Consider the following 12004-nt stretch of genomic DNA (forward strand, 5'->3'; position numbering starts at 1 on the left):
CCCCATCTCCCCCATTTTTCCCCTTTCCCCTCCCCTTTCCCCCCGTTTTTCCCATTTCCCCCCTGTTTTTTCCCGTTTTCCTTCGTTTTCCCTCCATTTTTCTCATTTCCCCCATTTTTTTCCCGTTTCCCCCTCTTTTCCCATTTCCCCATTTTTTTCCCATTTCCCTCCGTTTTTTCCCATTTTCCCCGTTTTTTCCGTTTTCCCCCGTTTTTTTCCCATTTCCCCTGTTTTTTCCCGTTTTCCCTCCATTTTTCCCGTTTCCCCCCGTTTTTTCCCGTTTCCCCTGTTTTTTTCCCATTTCCCCCGTTTTTCCCGTTTTCCTCCGTTTTTCCCGTTTTCCTCCGTTTTCCCTCCGTTTTTCTCGTTTTCCCCCCATTTTTGCCCATTTCTCCCGTTTTTTCCCGTTTCCCCCCGTTTTTTCCCGTTTCCCCCCGTTTTTTCCCGTTTCCCCCGTTTTTTCCTGTTTTCCCCCATTTTTCCCATTTTCCCCCGTTTTTTCCCGTTTCCCCCCTTTTTTCCCATTTTCCCCGTTTTCCCCCCGTTTTTTCCCGTTTTCCCCCCGTTTTTTCCCATTTTCCCTCGTTTTCACCCCATTTTTCCCATTTCCCCCCGTTTTTTCCCATTTCCCCCATTTTTTCCCGTTTCCCCGTTTTTTTCCCATTTCCCCCGTTTTTTCCCGTTTTCCCCCATTTTTCCTGTTTTTGCCCGTTTTTTCCCGTTTTCCCCCATTTTTTCCCGTTTTTGCCCGTTTTTTCCCGTTTTCCCCCATTTTTTCCCGTTTTTGCCCGTTTTTTCCCGTTTCCCCCCGTTTTTTCCCGTTTTCCCCCCTTTTCAGCCCCCTCATGGAGCCGCCCCCCCCCCAGGAGCCGCCGCCCGACCCGGACGGGGAGAACGGCCTGGGGAGCAGGTGGGGGAGGGGCGGCTATGGGGCGGGTGTGGGGCACTATGGGGCGCTATGGGGCAGATGTGGGGCAGCTATGGGGCGCTATGGGGCGCTATGGGGCTATGGGACACTATGGGGCGCTATGGAGCGCTATGGGGCGGCTATGGGGTTCTATGGGGGGCTATGGGGCGCTATGGGGCTATGGGGTGCTATGGGGGGCTATGGGGCAGCTATGGGGCGGGTGTGGGGCACTATGGGGCGCTATGGGGCAGATGTGGGTGGTTATGGGGCAGCCATGGGGCACTATGGGGGGCTATGGGGCAGCAATAGGGGGCTATGGGGCACTATGGGGGCTATGGGGCGGGTGTGGGGCGGATGTGGGGCAGCTATGGGGCAGCTATGGGGCAGCTATGGGGTTCTATGGGGCAGGTGTGGGGGCTATGGGGCGCTATGGGGCAGATGTGGGGTGGTTATGGGGCAGCTATTGGGCAGCTATAGGGCACTATGGGGGGCTATGGGGCAGCTATGGGGCAGGTGTAGGGACTATGGGGCACTATGGGGCAGCTATGGGGGGCTATGGGGTGGCTATCGGGTGGGTGTGGGGTGCTATGGGGCAGCCATTCGGCAGCTATGGGGCGCTGTGGGGCTTTATGGGGCACTATGGGGCATTATGGGGCAGCTATGGGGCGGGTGTGGGGCGCTATGGGGCACTGTAGGGCAGCTATGGGTCGCTATGGGGCAGGGGGGCCGGGACACCCCGCGGCCGTGGGTCCGGCTGTTGCTCGCGGTGACACCGGGGGGTCGCGGTGACGCCGGCTCTGTCAGTCGCCCCAGCCCAGCCTGGAGGAGCAACACCCGGGGCGGCGACTGTAGGGCCCCTCCATGGGCTACACCTTGAGTCGCGGTGACGCTCCGGGTGTTGCTGCCGCCTGTCCCCCTGCGCCGGTGGTTGTGGGACCATCGCACAGGGCTGTAGCTCTCAGATCCCTCCATGGGCTACACCGTGCGTCGCGGTGACGCTCCGCCTGTCCCACCGACTGTCAGTCCTCCCCATTCTCCTATGCTGGTGGTTGGAGGACCAACACCCGGGTCTCACCGTGGGTCACACCAATGGGGCTCCCGGTGTCACCCTGAGTCCCGGTGACGTTCCGGGTGTCCCTCAGGCTGTTCCTGCTGCCTGTTCCCGTCCGCCAGTGGTTGCGGGACCAACACCCGAATCTCACCATGGGTCACACCAATGGTCACACTCCATGGGGTTACACCCTGAGTCCTGGTGACGCTCCGGGTGTCCCACCGACTGTCAGTCCTCCCCATTCTCCTATGCTGGTGGTTGGAGGACCAACACCCGTGTCTCGCCGTGGGTCACAGTCCATGGGGTTACACCCTGAGTCGCGGTGACACTCCGGGTGTCCCTCAGGCTGTTCCTGCTGCCTGTCCCCCTCCGCCGATGGTTGGAGGACCAACACCCGTGGGTCGCACCCACACAGCTCAGGGTGTCACCGTGACTCACGGTGACGCTCCGCCTGTTCCTCAGGCTGTTCCTCCTCCCCGTCCCCCTCCGCCGGTGGTTCCGCGAGCGCCGCGCGGGTCTCGCTGTGGGTCACACTCCATGGGGTTACACTGTGACTCACAGTGACACTCCGCCTGTTCCTCAGGCTGTTCCTGCTGCCCGTCCCCCTCCCGGTGGTTGCGGGACCAACACCCGGGTCACACTCCATGGGGTTACACCATGAGTCCCGGTGACGCTCCGCCTGTTCCTCAGGCTGTTCCTGCTGCCTGTCCCCCTCCGCCGGTGGTTGCGCGACCAACACCCATGGGTCGCGCCAATGGGGCTCCCGGTGTCACTCTGAGTCCCGGTGACGCTCCGGGTGTCCCTCAGGCTGTTCCTGCTGCCTGTTCTGCGAGCGCCGGTGGTTGCGCGACCAACACCCGGGTCTCACCATGGGTCACACCAATGGGGCTCCCGGTGTCACCGTGACTCACGGTGATGCTCCGCCTGTCCCGCAGGCTGTTCCTCCTCCCCGTCCCCCTCCGCTGGTGGTTGCGCGACCAACACCCGGGTCACACTCCATGGGGTTACACTGTGACTCAGGGTGACGCTCTGGGTGTTCCTCAGGCTGTTCCTGCTCCCCGTCCCCCTCCGCCGGTGGTTGTGGGACCAACACCCGTGGGTCACACCAATGGGGCTCCCGGTGTCACCCTGACTCACGGTGACGCTCCGCCTGTTCCTCAGGCTGTTCCTGCTCCCCTATACTGGTGGTTGGAGGACCAACACCCAGATCTCACCATGGGTCACACCAATGGTCACACTCCATGGGGTTACACTGTGACTCACAGTGATGCTCCGCCTGTCCCTCAGGCTGTTCCTCCTCCCCGTCCCCGTGCGCCGGTGGTTGCGGGACCAACACCCGGGTCTCACCATGGGTCACACCCACACAGCTCAGGGTGTCACCGTGAGTCCCGGTGACGCTCCGCCTGTCCCTCAGGCTGTTCCTGCTCCCCGTCCCCGTGCGCCGGTGGTTCCGCGACCAACACCTATGGGTCGTGCCAATGGGGCTCCCGGTGTCACCCTGAGTCCCGGTGACGCTCCGCCTGTTCCTCAGGCTGTTCCTTCTGCCTGTTCCCGTGCGCCGGTGGTTGCGCGAGCGCCGCGCGGGGCTCCGGCCCTGGGGCTCCTTCCTCGACCAGCGGCGCTTCCGGGCGCCCCACGGAGCGGCCGAGCTGGCCCTGCGGCTGACGCGGAACGGGGAGCGATTCCAGAGCAACTACCTGTGTGTGGGGCTGGGGCTGGCCCTGTACTGCCTGTGAGCGCCGCTATGGGGCGCTATGGGGCGCTATGGGGCAGCTATGGGGCTGGGAGGTGATATTGGGCTGGGAGGTGCCATGGGGCGCTATGGGGCGGGGGGCGCTATGGGGCGGAACGGGGAGAGATTCCAGAGCAACTACCTGTGTGTGGGGCTGGGGCTGGCCCTGTACTGCCTGTGAGCGCCGCTATGGGGCAGGGTGTGGGGCGCTATGGGGCTGGGAGGTGCTATGGGACACTATGGGGTGCCATGGGGCGCTATGGGGCGGATATGGGGCGCTATGGGGCTGGGAGGTGCTATGGGGTTCTGGGGTGCTATGGGGCGCTATGGGGCAGCTATGGGGCAGCTATAGGGCTGGGAGGTGATATTGGGCTGGAAGGTGCTATGGGGCTGGGAGGTGCTATGGGACACTATGGGGCGCTATGGGGCTCTATGGGGTGCCATGGGGCGCTATGGGGCTGGAGGGCGCTATGGGGCCGGGAGGTGCTATGGGGTTCTGGGGTGCTATGGGGCGCTATGGGGTGGCTATGGGGCGGGTATGGGGCGCTATGGGGCGCTATGGGACACTATGGGACACTATGGGGCGCTATGGGGCGCTATGGGGCGGGGGGCGCTATGGGGCGGAACGGGGAGAGATTCCAGAGCAACTACCTGTGTGTGGGGCTGGGGCTGGCCCTGTACTGCCTGTGAGCGCCGCTGTGGGGCAGCTATGGGGCGCTATGGGGCGGCTATGGGGCTGGATGTGGGGCTGGAGGGCACTATGGGGTTGTGGGGCGCTATGGGCCTGGGAGGTGATATGGGACACTATGGGGCGGCTATGGGGCAGCTATGGGGCGCTATGGGGCAGCTATGGGGCTGTGAGGTGCTATGGGGTTCTGGGGTGCTATGGGGCGGGTATGGGGCGGCTATGGGGCTGGGAGGTGATATTGGGCTGGGAGGTGCTATGGGACACTATGGGACACTATGGGGCGCTATGGGGCGGGTATGGGGCGCTATGGGGCTGGGAGGTGGTATGGGACACTATGGGGCGCTATGGGGTGGATATGGGACACTATGGGGCAGCTATGGGGCGGCTATGGGGCTGGGAGGTGATATTGGGCTGGGAGGTGCTATGGGGCTGGGAGGTGCTATGGGACACTATGGGGTGCTATGGGGCGCTATGGGGCGGGGGGCGCTATGGGGCGGAACGGGGAGCGGTTCCAGAGCAACTACCTGTGTGTGGGGCTGGGGCTGGCCCTGTACTGCCTGTGAGCGCCGCTATGGGGCAGCTATGGGGCGGGATGTGGGGCGGCTATGGGGCGGGATGTGGGGGGGCTATGGGGCGCTATGGGGCAGGATGTGGGTCAGGATGTGGGTCGCTATGAGTCGCTATGGGGCAGCCATGGGTCGCTATGGGTCGCTATGGGGCAGGATGGGGTCGCTATGGGGCGCTATGGGGCAGGATGGGGTGGCTATGGGGCGCTATGGGTCGCTATGGGTCGCTATGGGTCGCTATGGGGCAGGATGTGGGTCGCTATGGGTCGCTATGGGTCGCTGTGGGTCAGGATGGGGTCGCTATGGGTCTCTATGGGGCAGGATGGGGTCGCTATGGGTCGCTATGGGTCGCTATGGGTCTCTATGGGTCCCGCTATGGGTCTCTATGGGTCTCTATGGGTCGCTATGAGTCGCTATGGGTCGCTATGGGTCCCGCTATGGGTCTCTATGGGTCCCGCTATGGGTCAGGATGTGGGTCTCTATGGGTCCGTATGGGTCTCTATGGGTCTCTATGGGTCGCTATGGGTCAGGATGTGGGTTGCTATGGGTCGCTATGGGTCTCTATGGGTCGCTATGGGGCAGGATGGGGTCTCTATGGGGCGCTATGGGTCGTTATGGGTCAGGATGGGGTCGCTGAGGGTCACTATGGGTCAGGATGTGGGTCGCTATGGGTCTCTATGGGTCTCTATGGGGCGCTATGGGGTGCTATGGGTCTCTATGGGTCGTCTCTATGGGGCAGGATGGGGTCTCTATGGGTCGCTATGGGTCTCTATGGGTCTCTATGGGTCTCTATGGGTCGCTGTGGGTCAGGATGTGGGTCGCTATGGGTCTCTATGGGGCAGGATGGGGTCGCTATGGGTCTCTATGGGTCTCTATGGGTCGCTATGGGTCAGGATGGGGTCGCTATGGGTCTCTATGGGTCTCTATGGGTCGCTATGGGTCTCTATGGGTCTCTATGGGTCTCTATGGGTCGCTGTGGGTCGCTGTGGGTCAGGACGTGTCTCAGCCCGGCGGCCCCGCCCCCAGGGTGACGTCACCGCTGCTCCTCCTGGCTCTCGGCGTCCTTCCTGGGGGGGTCTCTGCGCCCTCCAGCTGCGGGCCCAGAGCGGCCCCGCCCCACCCTGCTGGGTGAGGGGGCGGGGCCTGAGAGGGGGCGGGGCCGGGGGGATCCCCCGGGGGGCGGGGCCTGGGGCGCCTGGGGGGGGGGCGGGCCTGGGGGGGCGGGGCCTGGGGGGGTCCCTGCGCTGCTGGGGAGGGGGGCGGGGCCCTTGGGGGCGGGGCCTGGGCGATCCCCGGGGGGAGGGGGCCGGGCCGGGGAAGGGGGCGGGACCTTGGGGATCCCCGGGGGGGCGGGGCCTGAGGGGGTCCCCGGGGGGGGCTGGGGGCGGGGCCTGGGGGGGCGGGGCCTGGGGGGTGTCCGGGCGGGGAGGGCGGGGCCTAGGGCGTTCCCGGGGGCGGGGCCTGTGGGGGGCGGGGTCTGGGGGAGGGTCCCTGGGGGGGCGGGAGTGGCCGGAGGGGCGGGGCCCCGAAGGGGGCAGGGCCTGGGGGGGATCTGCCCGGGGGGGTCCGGGGGGGGGTCACAGTGGGCGGGGCTTGGGGGGTCCCCGAGGGGGGGGGGCGGTCCGGGGGGGGGGGCCCTGGGATGTCTGTGGGGGTGTCCCGGTTCGGGTGTTGTTGTTCGGGTGTTGTTGTCCGGGTGTTGTTGTCCGGGTGTTGTTGTCTCACTGTTCCCGCCCCCCAGGGCGCCCCCTGGGCCCCCCCCAGCGGCTGTTCCTGGCGGGGGGGGTCTCCCTCCCCCTGTTCTGGTTGGCCGGGGCCGGAGCCGCCGTTTTCTGGGTGCTGGGTGAGACCCCCCCCCAAAAAAAACACCCCCTGGGACCCCCAAAACCCCCAGGGACCCCAATAACCCCCATAACCCCCATAACCCCCCAATACCCCCCATAACCCCCAGGGAACCCCAATAACCCCCCGGGACCCCCCAAAACCCCCCAGGGACCCCCCAAAACCCCCATAACCCCCAGGGACCCCCAGTAACCCCCAGGGACCCCCAAAAACCCCTCCAGGACCCCCCCAAAACCCCCGTAACCCCCAGGGACCCCCCAATAACCACTAGAGCCCCCCAGAACTCCCATAGCCCCCAATACCCCCCAATGACCCCCCAGGACCCCCCAAAACCCCCAGGGACCCCCCAAAACCCCCCAGGGACCCCCCAATACCCCCATAACCCCCCAAAACCCCCATAACCCCCCAGGGACGCCCAACCCCCCCAGGGACCCCCAATACCCCCCATAACCCCCAGGGACCCCCAATAACCCCCCGGGACCCCCAATAACCCCCATAACCCCCAGGGACCCCCCAACCCCCCCCCAGGGACCCCCCAATAACCACTAGAGCCCCCCAGAACCCCCATAGCCCCCAATACCCCCCAATGACCCCCCAGGACCCCCCAAAACCCCCAGGGAACCCCCATAACCCCCAGGGACCCCCAATAACCCCCATAACCCCCCAATAGCCCCCATAACCCCCAGGGACCCCCCAAAACCCCCCAATAACCCCCATAGCCCCCCAATAACCCCCAATAACCCCTAGAGCCCCTAATACCCCTTAGGGCCCCCATTGCCCCCCATAACCCGCCAATAGCCCCCAATACCCCCCATAGCCCCCCAATAACCCCATAGCCCCCCAATAACCCCCCTGAGCCCCCCAATAACCCCTAGAGTCCCCGATTGCCCCCCATGAACCCCCAGAGCCCCCCAATACCCCCATAGTTGCCCCAATACCCCTAGGGCCCCCAATACCCCCCATAGCCCCCAATACCCCCAATAGACCCCAATACCCCCATAGCCCCCCAATACCCCCGAATACCCCCCAATACCCCGAATATCCCCCAATACCCCCCATAGCCCCCCAATATCCCCAATACCCTCCCATAGCCCCCCAATACCCCCTAATACTCCCATAGCCCCCCAATACCCCCGAATACACCCCAATACCCCGAATATCCCCCAATACCCCCATAGCCCCCCAATATCCCCCCATAGCCCCAATAACCCCCAATACCCCCATGGCCCCCCAATACCCCCAATAACCCCCAATACCCCCCATAGCCCCCAATACCCCCCATAGTCCCCCAATACCCCCCGATACCCCTAATACCCCCCATAGCCCCCCCAATACCCCCTAATACCTCCCATAGCCCCCAATACCCCCAATAACCCCTAATACCCCCTAATACCCCCCATAGCCCCCAATATCCCCCCATAGTCCCCCAATACCCCCTAATACCCCCCATACACCCCAATATCCCCCCAATACCCCCAATAGCCCCAATACCCCCCAATATCTCCCCAATACCCCCTAATACCCCCCATACACCCCAATATCCCCCCAATACCCCCCAATACCCCCTAATACCCCCATAGCCCCCAATACCCCCGAATATCCCCAATACCCCGAATATCCCCCAATACCCCCATAGCCCCCCCAATACCGCCTAATACCCCCATAGCCCCCCGATACCCCTAATACCCCCATAGCCCCAATACCCCCCGATACCCCTAATACCCCCATAGCCTCCAATACCCCCCAATACCCCCAATACCCCCGTAGCCCCCCTAATACCCCCCATAGCCCCCAATATCCCCCATAGCCCCCGATACCCGCCAATAACCCCCAATACCCCCATAGCCCCCCCAATAACCCCCAATACCCCCTAATACCCCCCATACCCCCAATATCCCCCCAATACCCCTAATACCCCCCATAGCCCCCAATATCCCCCCATAGCCCCCCCAATACCCTCCAATAACCCCCAATACCCCCCAATACCCCCAATATCCCCCAATACCCCCCATAGCCCCCCCAACACCCCCTAATACCCCCCAATACCCCCCATAGCCCCCCAATACCCCCAATACCCCCTAATACCCCCCATACACCCCAATATCCCCCCAATACCCCCAATACCCCCCATATCCCCCCCAATAACCCCCCAACCCCCCCCCCTTCCCCGGGGGGGGCGGGGCCGTGGCTGCCCCCTGACCCCGCCCCCTCGCCGTGGCCCCGCCCCCCCAGGGGCGACGCTGGTCGTGATTGGCTCCCACGCGGCCTTCCGGGAGCCCGACCCCCCCGAGGGGGCGGAGCTGCAGATGGAGCCGGTGTGACCCCGCCCCCGATGGAGACAACCGGACGGCGACAACCGCATGGGAACAACCGGACAGCGACAACCCCCCACAAGAACAACCGGACGGCAACAACCCCATGGGAACAACCGGACAGAGACACCCCCACAAGAACAACTGGACAGCGACACCCCCCCAATGGGGACAACCGGACGGTGACAACCCCACGGGAACAACTGGACAGTGACAGCCCCCCCATGGGAACAACCGGACGGTGACAACCCCACGGGAACAACCGGACAGTGACAGCCCCCTCATGGGAACAACTGGACAGCGACACCCCCCCATGGAGACAACCGGACGGCGACAACCCCATGGGAACAACCGGACAGTGACGCCCCCCCACGGGAACAACCGGACAGCGACAACCCCCAATGGGGACAACCGGACGGTGACAACCGCACGGGAACAACCGGACAGTGACAGCCCCCGCCATGGAGACAACCGGACGGCAACAACCCCATGGGAACAACCGGACAGCGACACCCCCATGGGAACAGCTGGACAGTGACACCCCCCCCCATGGGGACAATCGGACAGTGACACTCCCATGGGGACAACAACCCCCTTCATGGGGACAGTGACACCCCCACGGGAACAACTGGACAGCGACACCCCCGCCATGGGGACAATCAGACAGTGACACCCCCTTGGGGACAACCGGACAGCGACACCACCACAAGAACAACTGGATAGTGACACCCCCCCCCCCATGGGGACAATGGGACAGCAACACCCCCATGGGGACAACAACCCCCCCAGAACAACCAGACAGCGACACCCCCCATGGGAACAGCCGGACAGAAACACCCCCCCCATGGGGACAATCAGACAGTGACACCCCCATGGGGACAACAACCCCCTTCATGGGGACAGTGTCACCCCCACGGGAACAACCGGACAGCGACACCCCCACCGTGGGGACAATCGGACAGCGACACCCCCACGGGAACAGCCGGACAGCGACACCCCCCGCCATGGGGACAACGTGACAGCAACACCCCCATGGGGACAACAACCCCCCAAGAACAACCAGACAGCGACACCCCCCATGGGAACAACCGGACAGAACCGCCCCCCCCCCCCAATGGGGACAATCAGACAGTGACACCCCCATGGGGACAACCCCCTTCATGGGGACAGTGTCACCCCCACAGGAACAACCAGACAGCAACACCCCCCCCCATGGGGACAATCGGACGGCAACAACCGCACGGGAACAACCGGACAGAGACACCCCCACAAGGAGACAACCGGACAGAGACACCCCCACGGGAACAGCCGAACAGCGACACCCCCGCCATGGGGACAGTCGGACAGTGACACCCCCATGGGGACAACCGGACAGCGACACCACCGCAAGAACAACCGGACAGTGACACCCCCCCCATGGGGACAACCGGACGGCAACAACCCCACAAGGAGACAAACGGACGGCAACAACCGCACGGGAACAACCAGACAGCGACACCCCCACAGGAACAACCAGACAGTGACACCCCCCCAATGGGGACAACCGGACGGTGACAACCCCATGGGAACAACCGGATGGCGACACCCCCACAGGAACAACCGGACAGTGACACCTGCCCCATGGGGACAATCGGACAGTGACACCCCCATGGGGACAACAACCCCCCCCCATGGGGACAGTGACACCCCCCGGGACAATGACCCCCGCCCCCCAAGGACGACGCCCCGCCCCCTCTCCAAGCCCCTCCCCCTTGGACCCCCCCCCTCCCCCTTTGCAATAAACGTGACCCGTGGGGGCCACACGAGTGTCCCCAATGTCCCCCCGTGTCATGTGACCCCATGTCCCCGTGTCCCCAATGTGTCCCCATGTCCCCAATGTGTCCCCCTGTCCCCGTGTCCCCAAATGTGTCCCCAACGTGTCCCCCCATGTCCCCAACATGTCCCCGTCCCCTTGTCCCCAATGTGTCCCTATGTCCCCCATGTCCCTCCCCATGTCCCCATGTCCCCCCATGTCCCCGTGTCCCCAATGTGCCCCCAACATGTCCCTGTGTCCCCCTGTCCCCAATGTGTCCCCTGTCCCCTGTTGCCCCCATCCCCGTGTCCCCAACGTGTCCCCATGTCCCCAATGTGTCACCCTGTGTCCCCCTGTCTCCGTGTCCCCCATGTCCCTGTGTCCCCCCGTCCCCCCGTCCCCAACGTGTCCCCCCATGTCCCCAACATGTCCCCTCGTGTCCCCGTCCCCTTGTCCCCAATGTGTCCCTATGTCCCCAATGTGTCCCCCTGTCCCTATGTCCCCGTGTCCCCCCATCCCCATCCCCCATGTCCCCGTATCCCCCTGTCCCCCCATCCCTGTGTCCCCTCGTGTCCCCAATGTGTCCCCAATGTGTCCCCAATGTGTCCCCATCCCTGTGTCCCCCTATCCCCCTGTCCCAAATGTGTCCCCAACGTGTCCCCCTGTCCCCTGTTGCCCCCGTCCCCGTGTCCCCAATGTGTCCCCATGTCCCTCCTCCCTGTGTCCCCTGTCCCCAACGTGTCCCCTTGTCCCCATGTCCATCCTGTGTCACATGTCCCTGTGTCCCCATGTCCCCCCATGTCACGTGTCCCCATGTCCCCATATCCATGTGACCCCCGTGTCACGTGTCCCCATGTCCCCATATCCATGTACACTATGTCCCCATGTCCCCATGTCCATCCTGTGTCACGTGACCCCATGTCCATCCCATGTCCCCCTGTGTCCCATGTCCCTGTGTCCCCATACCCGTGTCACGTGGCCCCCCCCGTGTCACGTGTCCCCATGTCCCCCCATGTCACGTGTCCCCATGTCCCCATATCCATGTCCATCCTGTGTCACGTGTCCCCCCGTGTCACATGTCCCCATATCTGTGTCACGTGTCCCCATGTCCCCC

At 64.1% G+C, this 12004-nt stretch overlaps 1 protein-coding gene across 1 annotated transcript; it reads left to right on the forward strand.

Annotated features, from left to right (window-relative positions):
- Positions 1 to 838: 838 nt before the first annotated feature.
- On the forward strand, positions 839 to 9118 carry RABAC1 (Rab acceptor 1; the record flags this gene model as incomplete). Its single annotated transcript, XM_088537425.1, has 5 exons — positions 839 to 910; positions 3490 to 3690; positions 5971 to 6038; positions 6686 to 6787; positions 9019 to 9118. Coding segments are annotated over 5 exons (532 nt in total), but the record flags the coding sequence as incomplete, so codon positions are not given.
- Positions 9119 to 12004: the final 2886 nt, after the last annotated feature.

This window comes from Tinamus guttatus, unplaced genomic scaffold, assembly GCF_059628265.1.
Source record: "Tinamus guttatus ecotype Peru unplaced genomic scaffold, ASM5962826v1 Tinamus_guttatus_pri_ptg000769l, whole genome shotgun sequence".
Taxonomy (NCBI): domain Eukaryota; kingdom Metazoa; phylum Chordata; class Aves; order Tinamiformes; family Tinamidae; genus Tinamus; species Tinamus guttatus.